Here is a 21,674-nt window from a genome sequence, read left to right as displayed (position 1 = left end):
TGAGCTTTTCACCCTAACATGAAGCAGAAATAAATGAATCAATTGTAAAATTCTGGGATGTGTGGATGGCATGGCAGGTATGTTGTGTAAGTTCAGAAGTCAGGTGCCAAACACTGACTTATTACCAGAAAGGGGGGGGGGGGGGTACAAGAAATGTGATGCAGAAAATCTTCCAAATCAATCTGCACAGTGTAAGATTTAGTCAGGAGGGAAGGTCACAGTGAGAGAAAAGAACTTAGCCTGGAGTCTTCTGTATGCCTGAATTAGCTTGAGTGAAACTACACTGTCCAAGAGAAAGGTGTTGGAGGGGACCTAACAAGGCCCCACACAAACCCTTCCCCTTCCCTCTCTTCTTCTCCTAAGACAAAGGACACAAAGGACCTAATTAGCCCCACCTCAAAAGAAATTGAGTCAAAGGACCCTAACCCACCAAGCTATAGAATTTGCCCCCCAAAAAAACCTATGTAAAAGGGGTCTCTAACTGTGTGGGATGCAGATGCCATCTTTGCCCTGTCCAGACTGGTCACCTTCTCCTTTCAATAAATCTGGCTTGAACATCTCTGCTCAGGTCTTGTTTCTGGGTGCCACCAATTTCCACCTTTTTAAACTCATGGGGTTAACACAGAGGTACCTCTGTCTTCTTTCATGGGTCTCAGTATCTTCTTATGATTCCATTTCCTATTTCTTCAGACATTGTTAATATCATTAATAACAATCAAGTGATTCTTTGTTTTTAAAAAGTTAGAAGACATGATACTTCTAGAAATTTCTTCTTAAGTGCTTCTTTTTTCCTCTTGATCTTTTACTTGTAGCTCAGCTGTGCTTCTGGGTGTCAGATTATGGCCCAAGGAGAGGGAGGAGTCAGGGAACTTGAAATAGTTCCAGAGTCTAGACTTGGGGTTTAGCAGGAGTAAACACATGACAAGCTGCAGGGCTGGCCAGTTGTCACATTATCAAGGCTAATTGTCACACAAGCAGAACAGGGGGATAAAAATTGACTTGCTAAGTCAGGCAGAAACACAAAGTATTGTGCTAATAGGCATCAGCTTAAAGCACATGTAATGAAAATAAGATGGAGTCTGCCAGACTAGGGCAGACATGACACAGCTGTCTGGCTGGATTAGGTCCTGCCTGACCTTCACCCCCTGTCTCCCATTCTTACTGTTTTGTAAATTTAGCACCCACCCTGAAGATGCCTATCTTGAGTAGTTTAGGAGGATTGATTGAGGAAATTAACTTTCGAATTGGAATGTTATAATAGTTCCCTGAGATAAACTGAGTATTATTTGAAATAGAAGTTGATGTGATCTTTACTTTGAACTTTTATGTATAAAACCATACTTTTGGAAATGGAAGAACAGAACAGTCTTGGAGAGGTTACTCTTATTGTTCTCCAGAATCCCAGCCTTGTGACAAATAAAGTTTGCTAGAGCCTATCACCCTCACTGCATATTGGCTGACAGTGACAGGCAAGTGGAGCCTCTTCATCTGGTAACAAAACTAGTAGTGTTACTGAAAGCTGGGCACCTGTCTTCCTTGAGGCCACATCAGAACAAATGTTCTGAGGAGAAGGAAAAATAAAGTATTATTTTTTTGGCAAAGGGAGAAAAATGTGACTATTCATCTCCAAATATCAAATCTTCTGTACAGAAGCAGAAACACAGAACTTTTAAAGCTAGGGCCCTAAGTTCTAGGCTGTTGTTGTTTCATTCCAGTTAATGATTCTAATTGTCCTATCTCAGCCTAAGACAAAGCTATGACCTAGCCGGGCCTCCACTGGACCCACTTCCTGTAGGCAAAGAACTTTTCCCTGCACTGCCCAAAAACAGTGGGGGAAGGTTTAAAGACACACAAAATATTTTTGCTATTTTTTTCAGGCCAATCCCACTGTTACATATTCCCCAGTCTTAATTTCACACTTCCGTATCTATGGTTGGAGTGACTACACTGTTACATTAGGACTCAAAGATTCTTCTGGCTTTGCCCCTGGTTTGGGGGGAAGGGAGTGTTTGCCTCCCTTTAGGGAGTAATTCAAATTTATAGAATAGAAAAGCAATGTAGAGAGACGCAGCCTGGAAAAATAACCATCCCTCCAGGCAAGAAAACTTTCTCTTCTTCAACCTCCTTTCTTTCAAAGCTGTCCCTCCCAGACTGCCCATGAGTAAGAACTGGCGGCAGGAAGTCTGCGACCTGGGCCTATTTTCCTCTTCAGAATACTTTTCCCCAATAAGTCAAACTCACCTAAGCAAATTGAATATTTGCTCCAAAGTCTTCCAACTTCTGCCCTCCACAATATGCCTTCAGACACCATAAGGAAGTGGAGATTATACAAAGAGTGATGGCAGGCCAGGGCAGGCTAGTCAGAATTCATTCTCCAATCCAGCAGCCTGATAATCACAAAGAGATTCAACTCGGAAAAGCTGCTAGAAACGAAAGTAAAGTTCTTGTGGGTGGAGCCAAGAAAAGGAAGACAAACTATGAACCAATGGGGTCCCTCCACAGTCTCCAGTCCCACCCTCTGAGTTGTCCTGCTGGTTACGCAGTTGTGACTTTAAGTCAAAGAGAGGTGGTAAAATAAAGAGGCACCCTGCTTTAATTTTTTTTTGTTCCCATGAGTTTCAGGATCTTGTCATCATGCCACTTCTTCTTACATAGTTTTATATCAACCCAACCAATTAAAATCTAGAACAGGTGCCCTTTCCAAAGTGCTACTCTCATTCCTGATCTCACAGCTGAGTTCTGCTTCTGGGTGGCAGACGCGGCCCAAGCAGAGGATAAGCAATGTTCAGGACTTTCAGAGAACTGCATCAGGTTTCTGGTCTGCCCTTGGAAATCTTGCAGAACAAGGGAACAGAAAAGTTACTGAGCAGGGCTGCTGAGACACCCTGAAGGTTCTCAAAACCAGAAAGAACAGGATGCTGGAGATTTTTCTGGGCAGTCATGCGGAAATTCTCAGTTAAACTCTTGAATTTCAGAGATCTCTCCAAATTTCTTCTGTTGTTTTTGTCCAAGTATTTATTTGCTCCCTGAGCAGAGCCAGGCCTTACTCTCTTTTCTCTGTTAGTCGCTCTACAGAACAGTTCCAGAAATCTGGGTAGTGGTCCTTATACCACTGTACAACCTGCCTTTTAATGGTTCCCTCACTAACATAACTCAGAAAGTCCTTATTGGAAGTAGGAGCATTTGCAGAGAGGAGGACTAAGTTAGAAAGTGAAAATCCATGAGGAGAAAGCAATGGAGAAAGCTGCCATGGGCAGCCTGTCATTGTTTAATGAATGCCATCATTAGTAACCTCATGCCCCACCCCACACTAGAAGCCCCAACTCTAAGTTTTTCTTTTTTTTTGAGACAGAGTTTCACTGTGTCACCCTTGGTAGAGTGCCCTGGTGTCACAACTCATAGCAACCTCAAATTCTTGGGCATAAGCGATTCTCTTGCCTCAGCCTTCCAAGTAGCTGGGACTACAGGCGCCCGCCACAACGCCCAGCTTATTTTTCTGTTGCAGTTGTCATGTTGCTTAGCTGGCCCCGAGCTGGGTTCGAACCCACCAGCCTTGGTGTATGTTGCCGGGGCCATAACCACTGTGCTATGGGTGCCGAGCCTCTAAGTTTCTTGAAGTCAGACATGGAACTTTTCTATTTTATTCTTACTGTCTAAATCTATGAGACAGTGGTCTATGTTATAGTAATATACAGATATGAAATATATAGCTACAAATATAATTTTGTTGAATTAAAATATTGATGTCATATTTATGGTCTGTTGTTTTGTATGTGAACATAATTTCCGTGTCACATAATGTAATTCAAAGATTTTTCTGCTATTAATAATTATATAAACTCCCTCTTACAAATTTTAGCCAATAATTTCTCATATCTTCTCTATTTTCTTTCACAAGTTTACTCAGATTAATGTTTAATCTCTTTCTACCATCACACTCTAACCACGTTTACTGTACTTTGCCCCTTTTCTGAAAGGGGAAAATGTTAAAAACCCTTGAAGTCAAAGGGAGAGGTATTTCGTCAGACTCCTCTTTAAGCAGGACAACTTATAGAGGAAACACAGAGACTTGAGAAATATATTTTTCCCTCAAGTTCAAAACATCACTGGTGAAAAATTGTCTATGGTGAGAAGAGTTTGGCACATTCAGGTTTCCCCCAGCCCAGGTTTTCTGGTATCTTGTCATGATCTGATATCCCCAGTGCTTTGTCTCAGCTGCAATTCTAATACTTCAGGAGAAATATCAACTGGGGATGTGGATGAGTTCATGGAGTCAAGGTAGAAGAAGAAACAAGGATAGATATGAGATCTGTGCAAGTTCTGGGAAAGGAAGAAGTCATGAACACAGAGAACATCTTTGGGTAAAGGAGTTCCCCAGTTCGTCCCCCATGATTGATCCCTAATCCACACCCTGTACATTCCATACAAACACATTAGCTCACTGAGCCCTCCATTCCCGGACAATGTCAACAAGATATATAGATTTGAGCACAGTACGTACCTAAAATTACATCTCTTGTTTGTTGGTATTAATCCCTGAATTACTCAGAGTTCATTACTGCAACAGAACCAATAAGCTCTGGAGATTTATAGAAAGAGATTTAAAGAATTGTATCACATGATACAAGTCCAAAATCTATAAGGTGGACCAACAGACTGTATCCAAGAAAGAGCCAATGTATAGGTCAAGTCTGAAATTCACCTACTTATAGTATTACTGCTTGTTTTGGAAAGGTCAGTCTTTTATTCTATTTAGGCACTCAATTAATTTGATAAGCCCACCCACCCAAATTATAGTAAGCAATCTACTTTTGTCAAAGTCCACCAATTTAAATGTCATTCATTTTTTTTTTTTGAGACAAAATCTCACTATGTCGCCTTCAGTAGCATATTGTGGCATCACAGCTCACAGCACCCTCAAACTCTCGGGCTTTAGCAATTGTCTTGCCTCAGCCCCCAAGTAACTGGGACTACAGGTGTCCTCCACAATGCCTGGCTATTATTTTGTTGTTGTTGTAGTTGTTATTGTTGTTTGGCAGGCTTGGGAGGGGTTTGAACCCACCAGCCCCAGTGTATGTGGCTGGTTCAGATCTTGTCCTAACCACTGAGGTATGGGTGCTGAGCCCTAAATGTTAATCTTATCAAAAAAGACACTCACAGAAACACTCAGCATAATATTTGACCACATCCATGGTTACTGTGGCCTAGCTATGTTGACACATAAAATTAACTATCATAAGTCTACCTGTTGTCCACGCATAAAATTAAGTATCATAAGTCTACCTGTTACACACACACCTAAAATTATATTTCATCCTCAAATAAAGTCAATTATAGGCAAAAATTCCAACCTAACTTGATACAACTACCCTGCATAGAACAAAAAGCACCCTAACCCTTTCCTCAGACAAGGATACAAACCCCTCAGGTGATTTTTCTCTTTTTCTTGATATTCTATAATGTACACACTATTACACAAAGCTAACAATACTCAACTGTTATAATATGAAGGAAATACATTTTATGTTATATAGAAAGGAGGCGAGAGAGGGAAGAAAACAAATATTATCTATCTATCTATATGCACACAATGTATATACCTATACGCATGCACACAAATCCGTAATGATATAAGGAAGAAATATGATTACAATGACAATAATATAAGGAAGAAATATAATTACAATTATAGTCTTCACTGCTGTAACTCATTGTATAGTTGTACCTAATCCACCTTATTCCAATACTTATTCCATATTCTCTTTGATCTCAGAAGGCACCTCAATAACACTATTTCTTATTTGGTGGAGTGAGCTAAACTTTCATTTTCTGAATGAAAATGAATTAGGTGTCCTGCCTGAATTAGACTGTTGTAGTTTACGATTAACTTTAATCACAAGGCATAGAAATATTGAGAGACATCCTTGGGGATCTCCTGTATTCCAGGCATCCTCTTCATTACCTGAACCATGGGGTAGTAGTTTCATATATCTTTGGTAGTCAGGGTTAATCACCCTTGCCTGCACAGGAATTTCCTTTTTTGTCTATTGGTTTAGAGACATGATGATCTCAAAGTAGATGGGTAGCAGTCTTAACTTCTGGTTCAATGAAATCATTCTTATGTCTACCTGTGAAAGCATTCTTCACTTTGGAACAAAGACTCTAAGCCAGCAGATGATGAGTTTGCAAGAACAAGAGGCAAAGTTTTCCTGAGATGGAGCTGAGAGAGCAAAGCATGACTCAGACAAGTCCAGCTTGGCAAGTTCGATGAATTTATTAGAGGTTACATACACAGAGTGCTTACTCTTTGCACAGGAGTTCTCAGCTATTCATTCTTTGTGCAGTAGTTCCCCAGACATTCGGTTCTCTGGAAACTCGCTCTTGGGTGATACAGTGCTTTAGAGAGTAAAACTGTACCACCTATCCATGGCATCACCTTAAATCCGTACTCAGAGTGTGATGCAGAGCTCTTACATTTTATATCATCCATCACATGGTAGCGTCAACACCAATCAAGAATCCACAGTATAGGCTCAGCACCTGTAGCTCAAGCCGCAAAGATGCCAGCCACATACACTGGAGCTGGCAGGTTCAAATCCAGCCTGGGCCTGCCAAACAAGGACAACTACAACCAAACAATGATCGGACGTTGTGGTGGGCTTCTATAGTCCCAGCAACTTGGGAGGCTGAGGCAAGAGAATCACTTAAACCTAGGAATTGGAGGGTGCTGTGAGCAGTGATGCCACGGCACTTTACCCATGGTGACAGCTTGAGACTCTGTCTCAAAAATAAATAAATAAATAAAGAATGCACAGTATAATCAATATCCACTTTCAAATGTCCCTTTCAATGTTAATGATGCTATTATATTAATATGATTTTCCACTAGACAAAGACTATTACAATTAGCTAAAGGAAACTGCAGGTTAGGAATGCAGTCCTGTACCAGTCAGTGCTGGCTGTATACAAGTTGCCACTGCCTCAACAAAGTGGTGAGGCACATCTCCTGTGCCTCACAACTATCTTTTGGTATTTGCTTAATCTATTTTGTAACAATTTTGTTGAGCACTCCAAGCTAGCACAGTGCGGCATTTCTTTTTGTGTGGTGGGGAACTTGCATTTTTCCCTTAGTGGTACCAATACCCTTTCTACCCTTGATTCCTGGACCCATGAATCCTGGGTATAGGAGACACAGGACCATATATTGGGCATTGATGCAGAGGATACATAACCTCCTGGAGAACTGTTTTCCAGTCCTACGTGGTATTGCCATCTACCTGGCACTATCAGTTTGTCATATAAAGGCCACTTTTCTATTAAGCCAGCTGCTCAGGATGGTGGGACCTCTTAATAATTCCAGTAAATTTCATGAACATGGGCTCATTGCCACACTTTATTTACTGTGAAGTGAGTTCTTGGTCACAATCAATAGTGTGTGGAACACCATGGTGGCATTCTGTAAATTCACAGGTGGTAGCTGTGGTAGAAGCATTGTGTGCAGGAAGGCAATTTTGTAACCAGATAAGTGTCTCTTCCAATGAGAACAAAATGCTGCCTCTTCTATGCTGGAAGCAGTCCTACGCTGATCACATTGAGAAATGTTGCTACATCATGGAATCAGGGATGATACCTATTGCTGGATTGCCTGTTGGACACTCAGCAGCACCTGTAGCCAGGTAAGCCTTGGTGTGGAAGTCCATATTATTGACCCTATGCATAACTTTCATTCCTAACACCATATAGGTCTATTCATGAATCCTTTGAATGATAGCAGAGGTGGCTGAGGAAAAAAGGGTAACTGGGTCATCATCTCCACTTAGTTATTTAAAAATCATCTTCAGCCTAGGTCATCCATTGATGAGCATTCACATGGAACACACACACACACACACACACACATAATTGCTTAGGATTCATTGAGGGTACAAAGAATCAGGTTACACTGATTGCATTTGTTAGGTAAAGCCCCTCTTATAATTGTGTCCTCTCCCAAGAGATGTGCCATATACCATGACCCGCCAACCCCCTCCCATATCCCCTCAACCAGCTTTTCCATTCTCCTACTCCCCACCATGTATTAGGTCATCTGTTGCTTTCATAATAGAATTGAGTACATTGGATTCTTCCTTCTCTATTTTTGTGATGCTTTACTAAGAAAAATGCATTCCATCTCTATCCAGGTTAATGCAAAGGCTGTAAAGTATCCATTTTTTTTTTTTAATGGCTGAATAGTATTTCATGTTGTACATATACCACAGCTTATTAATCCATTTCTGGGTTGGTGGGCATTTAGGCTGTTTCCACATTTTGGCAATTATAATTTGAGCTATGATAAACAGTCTAGTGCAAATGTCCTTATGATAAAATGATTTTTTCCTTCTGGGTAGATGCCCAGTAATGGGATTACGGGATCAAATAGGCGGTCTAATTTGAGTTCTTTCAGGATTCTCCACACTTCCTCCATACTTCCTCAACAAATGTTGTATTAGTTTGCAGTCCCGTCAGCAGGGTAAAAGTGTTCCCTTCTCTCCACATTCATGCCAGCATCTGCAGCTTTAAGACTTTGTGGTGTGGACCATTCTCACTGAGGTTAGGTGACATCTCAGGGGAGTTTTGATTTGCATTTCTCGGATGATTCAGGACGATGAGCATTTCTTCATATGTTTGTTAGCCATTTGTCTGTCTTCTTTACAGAAAGCGCTATCCATATCTCTTGCCCAGTGATATATGGGATTGTTAGCTCTTTTTGTGTTGATTAATTGAGTTCTCTGTAGATCCTACTTATTAAGCTTTTGTCCAAAACATATAATGGACATAATTTGCTTTGGTTATTGTCTTCTTAGCTGTACTGAAGCTATTCAGTTTAATTAAGTCCCATTTATTTATTTGTGTTGTTGCAATTGCCATGGAACTCTTTTTCATGAAATCTTTCCCCAGGTTGATATCTTCAAGTGTTTTCCCTACACTTTCTTCAATGATTTTTATTGTTTCATGCCTTAGATTTAAATCTTTTATCCATGTTGAATCAATTTTTGTGAGTGGACAAAGGTGGAGGTCTAGTTTCAATCTTTTACATATGGTTATCCAGTTCTCCCAGTACCTTTTAATGGATAGAGATCCTTTTCCCCCATGTATGTTCTTGTTTGGTTTATCAAAGATCAGGTGGGAATAAGAGGTTGGAAAACCATTCATCTCATGGTTTTCTATTTGGTTCCAAATGTCAATGTCTGTATTTTGTGCCAATTCCATACTGTTTTGATCACTATGGCCTTGTAGTATAGCCTGAAGTCTGTTAGGGTGATGCCCATGGCTTTGTTTTTATTACTAAGAACTGCCTTGGTTATACAGAGTTTTGTCTGGTTCCATACAAAATGAAGAATTTTTTTTTCTAAATCTTGAAAGTATGATGTTGGGATTTTAATGGGGATTGCATTGAATCTGTAGTTTGCTTTGGGTAGTATAGACATTTTAACAATGTTGATACTTCCCAGCCATGAGCATGGTATGGTCTTCCATTTGTTAATATCTTCTGCTATTATATTTTTTAGGGTTTCATAACTTTATGGAGGTCCTTCACCTCCTTTCATAGGTATATTCCTAGATATTCCTTTTTTTTTTTTGAGGCTACTATGAAGGTAATTGTGTCCTTGATTAGCTTATCAACTTGTCTGTTATTGGCATATACAAAGGCTGCTGGTTTATGGACATTGATTTTATATCCTGAGACATTGTATTTTTTCATCACTTCCAGGAGTCTTGTCGTTGAATATTTGGGGTTCTCTAAGTATAAGATCATATTATCAGTAAAGAACAAATGTTAAACCTTCTCTGCTCCCATTTGGATGCTTTTATTTCCTTTTCTTGTCTTATTGTATTAGCTAAAACTTCCAGCACTATGTAGAATAGTAGTGGTAATAGAGGAAAACCTAATCTGGTTTCAGTTATAAGTGGAGAATCTCTCAGTTTTACTCCATTCTGTATAATATTAGCTGTGGGTTTGTTATAGATGACTTTGATCAGTGTAAGAAATGTGCCACCATTGCCTATATTCCAAGTGTTTTAATTAGAAATCGATGCTGAAGTTTATAGAATGCTTTTTCTGCATCTATTGAGAGGATCATAAGGTCTTTGCTTTGTTTGTGTTTTTGTTTAGAGACAGAGTCTCACTATGTCACCCTCGGTAGAGTGCTGTGACATTAGAGCTCACAGCAACCTCCAATTCTTTTTTTTATTGTTAAATCATAGCTGTGTACATTAGTGCAATCAAGGGGTACAATGTGCTGGTTTCATATACAATCTGAAATATTCTCATCAAACTGTTCAACATAGCCTTCATGGCAATTTCTTAGTTATTGTATGTAGCCATTTATATTCTGCCTTTAGTAAGTTTCTCCTGTACCCATTCTAAGATGCACCATAGGTGTGGCCTCACCCATTAACCTCCCTCCACCCTAACCACTCCCCTCCCTTCCCGTTCTTTAGCCCTTTCCTCAAAGTCTTATACTATAGTTGGGTTATAGCCTTCATGTGAAAGCTATAATTTAGCTTCATAGTAGGGCTGAGTACATTGGATACTTTTTCTTCCATTCCCAAGATACTTTGCTAAGAAGAATATGTTCCAGTTCCATCCATGTAAACATAAAAGAGGTAAAGTCCCATCTTTAAGGCTGCATAATATTCCATGGTATACATGTACCACAATTTGCTAGTCCATTCGTGGGTCGATGGGCACTTGGGCTTCTTTCATGACTTAGCAATTATGAATTGGGCTGCAATAAACATTCTGGTACAGATGTCATTGTTATATTGTGATTTTTGGTCTTCCGGATATAAACTTAGTAAAGGAATTATAGGCTCGAATGGCAGGTCTATTTTTAGGTCTCTAAGTATTCTCCAAACATCCTTCCAGAAGGAACGTATTAGTGTGCATTACCACCAGCGGTGTAAGAGTGTGCCGTTTCTCCACATCCATGCCAACATCTCTGGTTTTGGGATTTTGTTATGTGGGCTACTCTTACTGGGATTAGGTGATATCTCAAAGTAGTTTTGATTTGCATTTCTCTGATGATTAAGGATGATGAGCTTTTTTTCATGTTTTTGTAGATCTGTCTTCTTTAGAGAAGTTTGTCTTCAAGTCCCTTGCCCACCCTGAGATGGGATCACATGTTCTTTTCTTGCTAATATGTTTGAGTTCTCTGTGGATTCTGGTTATTAGACCTTTATCGGAGGTATAACCTGCAAATATTTTCTCCCATTCCGAGGGTTGTCTGCTTGCTTTATTTACTATGTTCTTGGCTGTGCAGAAGCTTTTTAGTTTGATCAGGTCCCAGTGGTGTATTTTTGATACTGCTTCAATTTCTTGGGGAGTCCTCCTCATAAAATATTCACCCAGGCCGATTCCTTCAAGAGTTTTCCGTGCACTTTCTTCAAGTATTTTTATAGTTTCATGTCTTAAGTTTAAATCTTTTATCCAGTGAGAGTTATCTTAGTTAATGGTGAAAGGTGTGGGTCCAGTTTGAATCTTCTACAGGTTGCCAGCCAGTTCACCTAGCACCATTTGTTAAATAGGGAATCCTTTCCCCACTGAATGTTTTTAATTGGCTTGTCAAAGATCAAATAATGTAAGTAGCTGGATTCATCTCTTGGTTCTCTATTCTGTTTCGTATATTAAACTCTCTGTTTTTGTGCCAGTACCATGTAGTTTTGATTACTATCAATTTATAGTATAGTCTGTGGTCCAGTAGCATGATTCCTCCTGCTTGGTTTTTAATTCTGAGTAATGTCTTGGCTATTTGAGTTTTTTTCTGATTCCATATAAAACGAAGTATTATTTTTTCAAGATCTTTAAAATATACAATGGGCAACCTCCAACTCTTGGGCTTAGTTTTTCTCTTGCCTCAGTCTTCCATATAGCTGTGACTACAGATGCCTGCCATAGCACCTGGCTTTTTTTTTGTTGTAGTTGTCATTATTGTTTTAGCTAGCCCAGGCCAGGCTCGAACCTGCCAGCCTCAATGTATGTGGTTGGCACTATAACCACTGTGCTATGGGTGCCAAGCTATGGTCTTTGTTTTTGCTTCTGGCAATATGGTGAATTAATTTTATGGACTTGAGTATGTTAAACCAGTTTTGCATCCCAAGGATGAAACCTACTTGATCATGATATATTTTTTTAATGTGTAGCTGTAATGTATTGGCTACTATTTCACTGAGAATTTTTGCATCTATATTCATTAATGACATTGATGTGAAGTTCTCCTTTTTAGTTGGGTCTTTTCCTGTTTTTGGAATCAAGGTGATGTTTGCTTCACAGAATGTGTTAGGGGAAGATTCATTCCTTCTCAATTTTTGGAATAATTTCTGAAGTACAAATGCTCTTCTTTGAAGTTTTGACAGAATTCTGGTGTGAAGCCATCTGAATCAGGTCGTTTTTATGTTGGGAGATTGTTTTATTTTATTTTATGTTGGGAGATTGTTTTATTTATGTTTGTATGATCTTAGTGCTTGAAATTGGTCTGTTCACAAGATCTATTTCTGGTATGGTGCCAGCCACATTCACCAAGGGTGATAGCGTCAAACCCAGCCCAGGCCAGCTAACAACCATGACATCTGCAATAAAATATAGACAGGCATTGTGGCAGGTACCTTTAGTCCCAGCTACCTGGGAGGCTGAGGCAAGAGAATTGCTTAAGCTCAAGAGTTGGAGATTGCTATGATCTTTGATGCCACGGAACTCTACCTAGGGTGACATAGTGAGACTCTGTCTCAAAAGAAAAAAAAAAAAAAAGACACGTATTTCTTCTTGGTTAAGTCTAGGAAAAGGGTGTGATTCCAGAATTGGTCCATTTCCTCCACATTGTCAAATTTCTGGGCATAAAGTTTCTTGTAGTACTCAGAGATATCTCTTGTATCTCTTTGTTTTTCTTAACTTTAGTTGCTTTAAATCTGCTTATAGCTGAGAATAAAATTGCAATCCTTCCTTTCTTCTGATTTTCATTTACTTCAAATACTGTTATCCACCTTTTAACACTGAGTGTTGATTTATTCTTCAAGGCTACATGCATTTCCTATAGACAGCCTCTATGTGGCTTGTGCTTTTTTATTCAATCAGCCAGTCTGTGCCTCTTCAGTGCAGAATCTAATCCACTGACATTTATTAAGAATCGATAATTGTAGAGGAATTCTGTTCATCTTATTTTGGGAACATCTGTTGTGTAGTTTTATCCTTTGCACCATTGTGGAAGCTAAGTTTTGACCTTTAGCTTCTGCAAGTTTGCTTTGCTGGTGCCTCATTGTGAAATTTAAAAATTGAAAAATAAGTGAATGAAAATCAGTTTTCAGGCTCTGGGAAAACAGATACTAAAGGCAACTTTGCTGATCATACAAGTAAAATAAAATAAAGATTATGAGTCTAAGGTCCACAAATACCTAGGTTTTTCTGGGATCCAGATCTAGAAAAAGGAATTGGTACCTTAGAAAGAAATTCAGCTTCCACAAGTCATTTTAACCATTCTTTCATACACAGAACCCAAATGAGGTCACTTCTTGAAGTGAGGAATGAGAGTAGGGTTTATGAGAGACAGAACACACACAGACTATGAAAGCACCTCCCAGAATTAAAGTTTATTGTGAGTGACTGGTCTAGAGATGTGAGAGGTATAGACTCATTTTGTCCTTGGAAATTGAAACAATCTTCCTTTGTCTCAGAAACTTGATATTTGATATTCATGAACTCACTACTGGATCAGGATCCCAAACCAATTCATTAAGCTTCAATTTGGGACAGAATTTTCTAGAATAGGTTGTGGTACCTGGAAGGATGAGCATAGGAGCAAAGTAAGGCAGAAAGAAAAGTCAGGGGGAATCTTCTACTCAAAATGATCCTACAAACAAACAGGAGACATGAAAACAGGGAATGTATACCCATACATAGCCCAAATATATAAAAACTAAAAAGCATGGGGAAAGGTAATAGAACAAAACAAGACCTTTAAACACATCTATTATTGCCAACATATATATAGAATATTAAAATTAACCAAGAGTAGTAAATTCAACAAACATAATTTACAAACTATGTGATAGACAAAATAATGACGATCCAGAAGATATCCTTATTCTAAACCAGAACCTGAGATTATGTTGAATTATATGGCAAAATGGAATCAGTCCTTAAAGTAAGGAGACTATCCTGGTTTGTCTGGATGGCTCAAATGCACTCAGAAATTACTTAGAGGTAGAAAAGGGAGTCAGAATAGGGCAGTGAGAGGAAACATGACTCTGGCAGAAAGGCAGAAGTAACATTGCTGTCTTTGAAGAGGAAGGAAAGGAGCTATTACAGGCTATAAATGCTGGGAAATAAATTTTCTTCCCAAAAGACGTTCAGCCTTCTCAACCCCCTTGCTTCTAGCCTAGTGGAATCTATCCTGGACTTCTGAATATATCTGTGTTGTTTTAAGCCATGAAGCTTTTTTATAGCAGCTATAGGATAATAATATATCCCGGTGCCCCCAAAAGGGTATGTGTATATTTTAAGTATGTATGAAATACATATGGACATTTTAATACAATATTGAGAAAATTGAAAAGATACATTAATGAAGGGATATGTGATTTAAAAAATACTTATAACATGATATACAGTATTATAATCTGATCAAATATTTCCATATTAATATATAGATTCAATGCATACATTTGTCAAATTAAAGCTCTAAGACAGTGTGTGTTTGTGTTTGCAAATTGACAAACTGCTAACAAAACATTCATGGCAATGCAAGGCACTGAGAAAGACTGAGAAGATTTTAAAGTATAAAATGGGAAGATTTACTCTCCTATGTCAAGTACAGAGAAAATTTTAATTATATTTGTGTAGTATTGGTGCAAGTTTATACAAATATACTAATTAAAGAAGAGTGAAAGTACAGAAATATTCTCAGTCTTTTGAGAATTCTACCTCAACTGATTGTGTCTGTTTGGTCTTAGTTTGAATCTCCAAGGGATGCAAAATCCACAGCCCACTAAAACCCTCAAGCTACATTTTATCCCAGGAGAAGAGAGTTAATACGGTGGCTTCCATCCCTTGTGTAGGAGTAGAAAATGAGGGGCCCATATAACCTGAGTTATCACCTGGTAATATAGGAAAATGCATAAATATTCCTTTTGTCTCTTACTAGAATATTTCCCAGCCTAAAATTTAACTTGCTTTTCACTAATCCTGTAAACATAGAGACAGAGAGAGCCTGGTGAGTAGAAAACTGTGGTTAGTTACTGAGGAAAAAATCTCTAAACTGCCTCTGTGATTTTATCAAATAACAGAGCCTCTGGTTTGTTCAAGGTACAAATTGGGACTGTTCCCTGGTTGTCTGTGGGTAAGAGGAGTCGTGACACCGATGGCTCTATGATAAGAAGATGACAGGGGTGGGAGGCTCGATTTCATGTCAGACCAGCTAATGTGACTAGTGGTACCGCAGAAAATTCAGGAGGATAATGTTCTGTGGGTAGAGGAAACAAGAGCAGAATGGGCTTTGACTGAACCTGTAGACCTTGGTTTAAATATTTTCTTTTGGCTACCCCTTACAATTTTAAGGATTAGTGATTTATTTTTCTCCTCCTAAAATGTATTCTCTGTAACTCAGGGCAAATATGCTTCCTATTAGGAGATAGTGAATCTATGCTTCAAGAGGTTAAAACAAAATTCAGCCTAAACTGTACAGACATTTTGGTGTTTCTTAGTCTCTTGGTTTTTAAACTATAGGACGTCATGTGACCAGCATTTTAAGGAGGACAAGACTATGTTGCTCTATGTTACTCAAATAAGAACAGTATCTGTAGGAGTTCAGTCTGTATCAGACCTAGGGATGTGACTTAGAGCAGACTTTCAGGAAACTGCCTTTGGGCAGTGGGAACCAGCTGCCTTCTCTTTTTTTTTTTTTTTTTTTTTGTAGAGACAGAGTCTCACTTTATGGCCCTCTGTAGAGTGGCCGTGGCCTCACACAGCTCACAGAAACCTCCAACTCCTGGGCTGAAGCGATTCTCTTGCCTCAGCCTCCCGAGTAGCTGGGACTACAGGCGCCCGCCACAACGCCCGGCTATTTTTTGGTTGCAGTTTGGCCAGGGCCGGGTTTGAACCCGCCACCCTCGGTATATGGGGCCGGCGCCCTACCAACTGAGCCACAGGCGCCGCCCCCAGCTGCCTTCTCTTAGCTATATGTAATATGTCCATTTAGGCTAATTATGGGCTATGCTGATGGCAAAACTATGACATGGAAGCTCACTATGTAAGCTCCCTGTAACTCAGGACTTGACAAAGAAATCACCAAGTCCTAAATAGCTCTATCCACTCTATTTCCCTTATGGACAAGGCTATAAATTCCTGCTAAACACAATCATATAGAGGTGGTGTGACTTGCTCACAAGATTCACTGCTTCTCCTAAAAACCTTTTTAAGGGACCTTGTAAATTTGTTGGGAAAGGTAAGACCCAAACATGGCTCATGTTCTATGGGGCCTCTCTGATGTTGTGCTCCCTAGTATCAATTTCCTGATTCCCTTTCCTTCCATTTTCAAAGTTCTCCACAGAGGGTGTTTTCAATGCCAAAGCCACCTTCAAAGGCAGCCTCTATTTAGTACAAAGCTAGAGATTCCCATACACTTAGTCCAAGCATTGAAAAGATTGGGGTACAACTTCTTGATTATTCTTTCATATCTAGGATATGAAAGAATGTGCTCTGTGTCTTTGCTGATAGTACTAGGTATTTTTGAGGCATTGTCAGACTCACTGGTAGAGTCTGCAATTAAGGAAAAACATGAGGGAACAGAGATGCTGCAAGGTTTAGGATGTTGCCCCTGAAGTCATAAATTTTTCTGAACATTATGTTCTCTGCTTGAGTCCAGCTAATGATGCTTAACTTGACTGTGTGCTTCTCGATACATACATTCTCTCATGTCCACATCCAAGTAAGCATACATTCTAATTTGTCTGTATTTCAATCCCTGTGGAACAAAACTCCCACACCATCCACAGCACTGAAATCTAACCCTTTACTTCTTCTTCTGTCAGTATTTTTTCTCCTGCTTCCTGTAGTTATTTTATTAGACCCATTGTCTGAAATATATTTGCTCTAGAAAAATCAATTTTCCCCTTTCCTCACAGTTTATTTTTATCTAATTGATATCTTTTAATATTTTTAGCATTCTCTCTCCCTTTTCTGCCCTTTCCTTTCTCTCATATTTGTTTGTTTTTCCCTCTTTTGAGTTTGGGTTTATCCTAAATAACCTGCATTGAGAAAGGAACGCGGATAATCATGTTTAATCATAGGCAATTACTGGCCTACTACCACAACCCTTTTGTATGGTTTATTAGTAAGTATATGATGATATGAAGTAGGGCTAATGGCAAAGAGAAGGAATGACTGCCAGTCAGTCACGCATATGACAGGTCTTCTGGGGAAAGGCAGTGCTTCTATTGTGGGAGCCCTGAATGTGACAGTTGCATTCTGCAATGAGTTTCAGTACCACAGTAAATTGTTAGCCTTCAAAGCCCATTCTGACAGTTGGTTTGTCTTCAGGGTTTGAGGACCAGAGAATCCCAGACTGAAGAGAACATGTATAATTTGAGCTGTTACAACCCCAGCTCCTTTATTCTTGTTGGAATACCTGGCCTGGAGAAGTTCCACATGTGGATTGGTATTCCCTTTTTTATCATTTATGCTGTGGCTATTGTGGGCAATAGCATCCTGCTCTATCTCATTGCAGCTGAGCGCAGCCTCCACGAGCCCATGTTTTTCTTCCTCTCCATGCTGACCACTACCGACCTCATCCTGTCCACTGCCACAGTGCCCAAACTGCTCAGTAACTTCTGGCTTGGCTCCCAAGAAATAACCTTCTCTGGTTGTCTCACTCAGATGTTTTTTCTGCACTTCAGCTTTGTGGCGGACTCAGCCATCCTCCTGGCCATGGCATTTGATCGCTACTTGGCCATCTGCTTTCCCCTGAGATATTCCACCATTCTCACTCCGCAGGTGGTCCTCAAGCTTGCAGTAAGCATCATTGTGAGGAGCTTCTCTGTCATCCTGCCCGCTGTTTTCCTTCTAAAACGGCTACCCTTTTGCAGGACACGTGTCATCACACACACATACTGTGAGCATATAGGTGTTGCACATCTGTCTTCTGCTGACATCTCCGTCAACATCTGGTATGGATTTTGTGTACTTCTCATGACTGCCATCTCGGATGTGATCTTCATTGCTGTTTCCTATGCCTTCATCCTCCATGCTGTCTTTCAGCTTTCGTCCCAGGGTGCCCGCCAAAAGGCCCTCAGTACTTGCGGCTCCCATGTCAGTGTTATCCTCATGTTTTACACGCCTGCCTTCTTCTCCATCCTTGCTCATCGCTTTGGGCACAGTGTCCCTAGAAATGTGCTGATCCTATTTGCTAACCTCTATGTGTCCATCCCTCCTGCTCTGAATTCTGTTGTTTATGGAGTGAAGACAAAGCAGATCCGGGACAAATTTATTCTCCTCTTTTCTTTGAAGCCGTCACAATGAGTAGGACACTGAAGGACAAATTTAGGGAAAATTGACTTGGTGAAATTATACATAACATAGGATATGAAAATAAAACTGCAACTGCTATTAATTTTAGCTTTCTAACCAGGTGGAAAGTATAGGCAACAGGGAGAGTGTTTTGATGGAATTTTTTTTATCTTGATCTGGAAGATTTGAAGAATGAACTCATAGACTACAAAGATTAGTGACAGTGAAAATTGTGCTGGAACTTTAAGCAGCTGATTCTTAGGTGGTCAAAGAATTGAAAGACAACCACTAAGAAATAAAACACTAAAACAGAGGAGGGCAGGCTGTAATAACACCCCACCACCACCACCACCCCTACCCCCCGCTAGGACTGCTCCATGTAGGAAGGAGTGCAGTGGAAAGCCCCATGTGCTGTCCTATCAGGCTACTGAGGACTTCCCTTCTGAGGAGTACCCCCTAAGACACACCAGGGGATACCCTGGCCAGTGTCCCTCAATTGGAACTCCTCTTCTGAGCAGACTGGAAAACCAGGATGAAATAGAAAAGAATACACACTATGTTAAAACACTCAGAGTTTATTGAAAGACAAAGAAAAGCTGATCAAAGAGCTTTTGACAAAGAAAAGCTCTTCAAAGTTAAGACAAAGCTCAACAGTAGAGGGGTGGCAAAAATGACTCACACTCCCCACTCTAACTCTTTCCTCTTCTATATCCTATGAACTGCATTTATCTATTGTAACATTCTTATTTTTCCTCATGACTGTTCCCTGTGTGGTGGTCAGTACTGGCACCATATGACCTTTGGGTCTACAGTCCTGCCTTTAGATAAATTCCTCCCTATGTTGAAATATCACTTTTCTCTGGCTCCTTGTCTGCTCTACAATTTGTTCTGTTAATTGTTAACTGTTTCCATCAGGGCTGCTTCCTCCTCTTCAATGGTCCCCTTTCAATAGGACAGGATTTATTAGACAAAAAGGAATACAGAAGAAATGAAGGGCAACAGAACTTTTGTCAGTAGAGGGGAGAAACCTAAGTGGGAAGCATCCTGTGCGTCTTTTGTGTGTGTGTGGGGTGTTTGTAAACAGGGAGGTCTTGGGGGTAAAAATCACACTTGGCCAGGAGCTGGCAGACAGAAAACATCTTCTCAATGTTGATGAGAAATGAGGGTATTAGCAGATGAATGCAGTCCTCTAGCTCAGGGCAAAGCAGGGAAGTGTAGGTCTTCATGTGAGAAGGGGCCTGCCTACATGAAATACTGGTCAAACTGCTTTTTTCCTATCTTGTATTCGTATCCGGAGTGCAGATTGGAGAAAAATAAAGTCTGTTTGCTTAGGCCTGGAAAACAGGGGTCCCTGTCCAGCCCTGAATGGAGGAAACCTGATCAGGAGGAGAAAGAAAATCTTATCAAGTTCTAAAAAAATCAAGGGTTTTCTTGGTTTATTTCTCTCACCATTTGTGTGAAAAAGCTGATGTTTGATACAGAAGAGCACTTGAAAGCACACATAGTGAGAATAAGATGGAGTCTGTCAGGCTAGAGCAGACATGACACAGCTGGTCTGGCCCGTTTAGGTCCTGCCTGACCTTCACCCCCTGTCTCCCATTCTTACTGTTTTATAAATTTAGCTCCCACTCTAAAGATGCCTATCTTGAGTACTTTACGTGGATTGATTGAGGAAATTAACTTTTGAATTGGAATGTTGTAATAGGTCCCTGAAATACACTGATTATTATTTGAAATAGAGGTTGGTATGGTCTTTGCTTTGAACTTTTATGTATAAAATTGTACTTTTGGAAATGGAAGAACATAGCAGTCTTGGGGAGGCTACTCTCATTGTTCTCCAGAACCCCGGCCTTCTGACAAATAGTTTGTTGTACCTATCCCTGTCACTGCATACTGGCTGACAGTGACAGGCAACTGGACCCTCTTCATCTGGTAATAAAACTAGTAGTGTCACTGAAAGCTAGGCATCTATCCTCCTTGAGGCCACATCAGAACAAGAATTTTTTGGAGAAGGAAAAAAAAGTACTGTTTTGTTGGCAAAGGGAGAAAAATGTGACTATTCATCTCCAAATATCAAATCTTCTGTACAGAAGCAGAAACACAGAGCTTTTAAAGCTAGGGCCCTAAGTTCTAGGCTCTTGCTTCATTCTAGTTAACTATTCTAATTGTCCTATCTCAGCCTAAGACAAAGCTATGACCTAGTTGGGCCTCCTTCCTAACAGTTCAGCTGCTTCACTTCCTAAAGGCTAAGAACTTTTCCCTGCACTGCCCCAAAACAGAGGGGGGAAGTTTTAAAGACAAAGAAAATATTTTTGCTATTTTTTTCAGGCCAATCCCACTGTTACATATACCCCAGTTTCAATTTTACGCTGCCATATCTATGGTTGGAGGAGTGACTACAGTGTTACTTTAGGATTCAAAGATTTTTCTGGCTTTGCCCCTGGTGTTGGGGGAAGGGAGTGTTTGCCTCCCTATAGGGAGCAATTCAAAATTATAGAATAGAAAAGGGATGTAGACAAACTCAGCCTGGAAAAATAACCATCCCTCCAGGCAAGAAAACTTTTCACTTCTTCAACCTCCTTTCTTTCAAAGCTGTCCCTCCCAGACTTCCCACAAGTCAGAACTGACAGCAGGAAGTCTGCAAGCTAGGCCTAATTTGCCCTTTCAGAACACTTTTCCCCAGTAAGTCAAACTCACCTAAACAAATTCAGTTTTTTCTCTAAAGTCTTCCAACTTTTGTCCTCCACAATATGCCTTCAGACACCATAAGGAAGTGGAGATTATACAGACAGTGATGGCAGGCCAGGGCAGGCTAGTTAAGATTCATTCTCCAATTCAGCAGCCTGATAATCACAAAGAGATTCAACTCAGAAAAGCTGCTAGTAATGAAAGTTAAGTTCCTGTGAAAGAAGAAAATTAACTATGAACCAATGGGGTCACTCCACAGTCTCCAATCACACCCTCTGAATTGTCCTGCTGGCTACACAGTTGTGACTTTAAGTCAAAGAGAGGTGGTAAAATAAAGAGGCACCCTGCTTTAATTTTTATTTCCCCCATGAGTTTCAGGATCTTATCATCATGCCACTTCTTCTCACATAGTTTATATCAACCCAACCAATTAAAATCTAGAACAGGTGCC

At 40.0% G+C, this 21,674-nt stretch overlaps 2 protein-coding genes across 5 annotated transcripts in view; one reads left to right on the top strand and one right to left on the bottom strand.

Moving 5' to 3' along the window:
• Positions 1-21,369, bottom strand: part of LOC128565028 (tripartite motif-containing protein 5-like) — a 47,604-nt gene extending 26,235 nt beyond the window's left edge. For 3 of the 4 annotated variants that reach the window (XM_053561221.1, XM_053561224.1, XM_053561225.1), the window contains exon 1: positions 2,242-2,419. The gene's annotated coding sequence lies outside the window, so the exon portion shown is untranslated. Of the gene's footprint in view, positions 1-2,241; positions 2,420-21,232 lie in introns of those variants that run through there. The other variant, XM_053561222.1, reaches the window with a different exon arrangement.
• Positions 17,606-18,547, top strand: LOC128565032 (olfactory receptor 52H1-like). Its single transcript, XM_053561227.1, has one exon. The coding sequence runs from the start codon at positions 17,606-17,608 to the stop codon at positions 18,545-18,547; it is 942 nt and encodes a 313-aa protein (XP_053417202.1).
• Positions 21,370-21,674: the final 305 nt, after the last annotated feature.

This window comes from Nycticebus coucang, chromosome 14 (assembly GCF_027406575.1).
Source record: "Nycticebus coucang isolate mNycCou1 chromosome 14, mNycCou1.pri, whole genome shotgun sequence".
Taxonomy (NCBI): Eukaryota; Metazoa; Chordata; class Mammalia; order Primates; family Lorisidae; genus Nycticebus; species Nycticebus coucang.
The sequence above is the reverse complement of the archived record's forward strand: the minus strand, read 5'-3'. Positions and strand labels throughout refer to the sequence as shown.

Excerpts from the sequence above, each read along its gene's own strand:
- LOC128565032 (XM_053561227.1), top strand. The coding sequence starts at position 17,606 with ATGTATAATTTGAGCTGTTACAACCCCAGCTCCTTTATTCTTGTTGGA.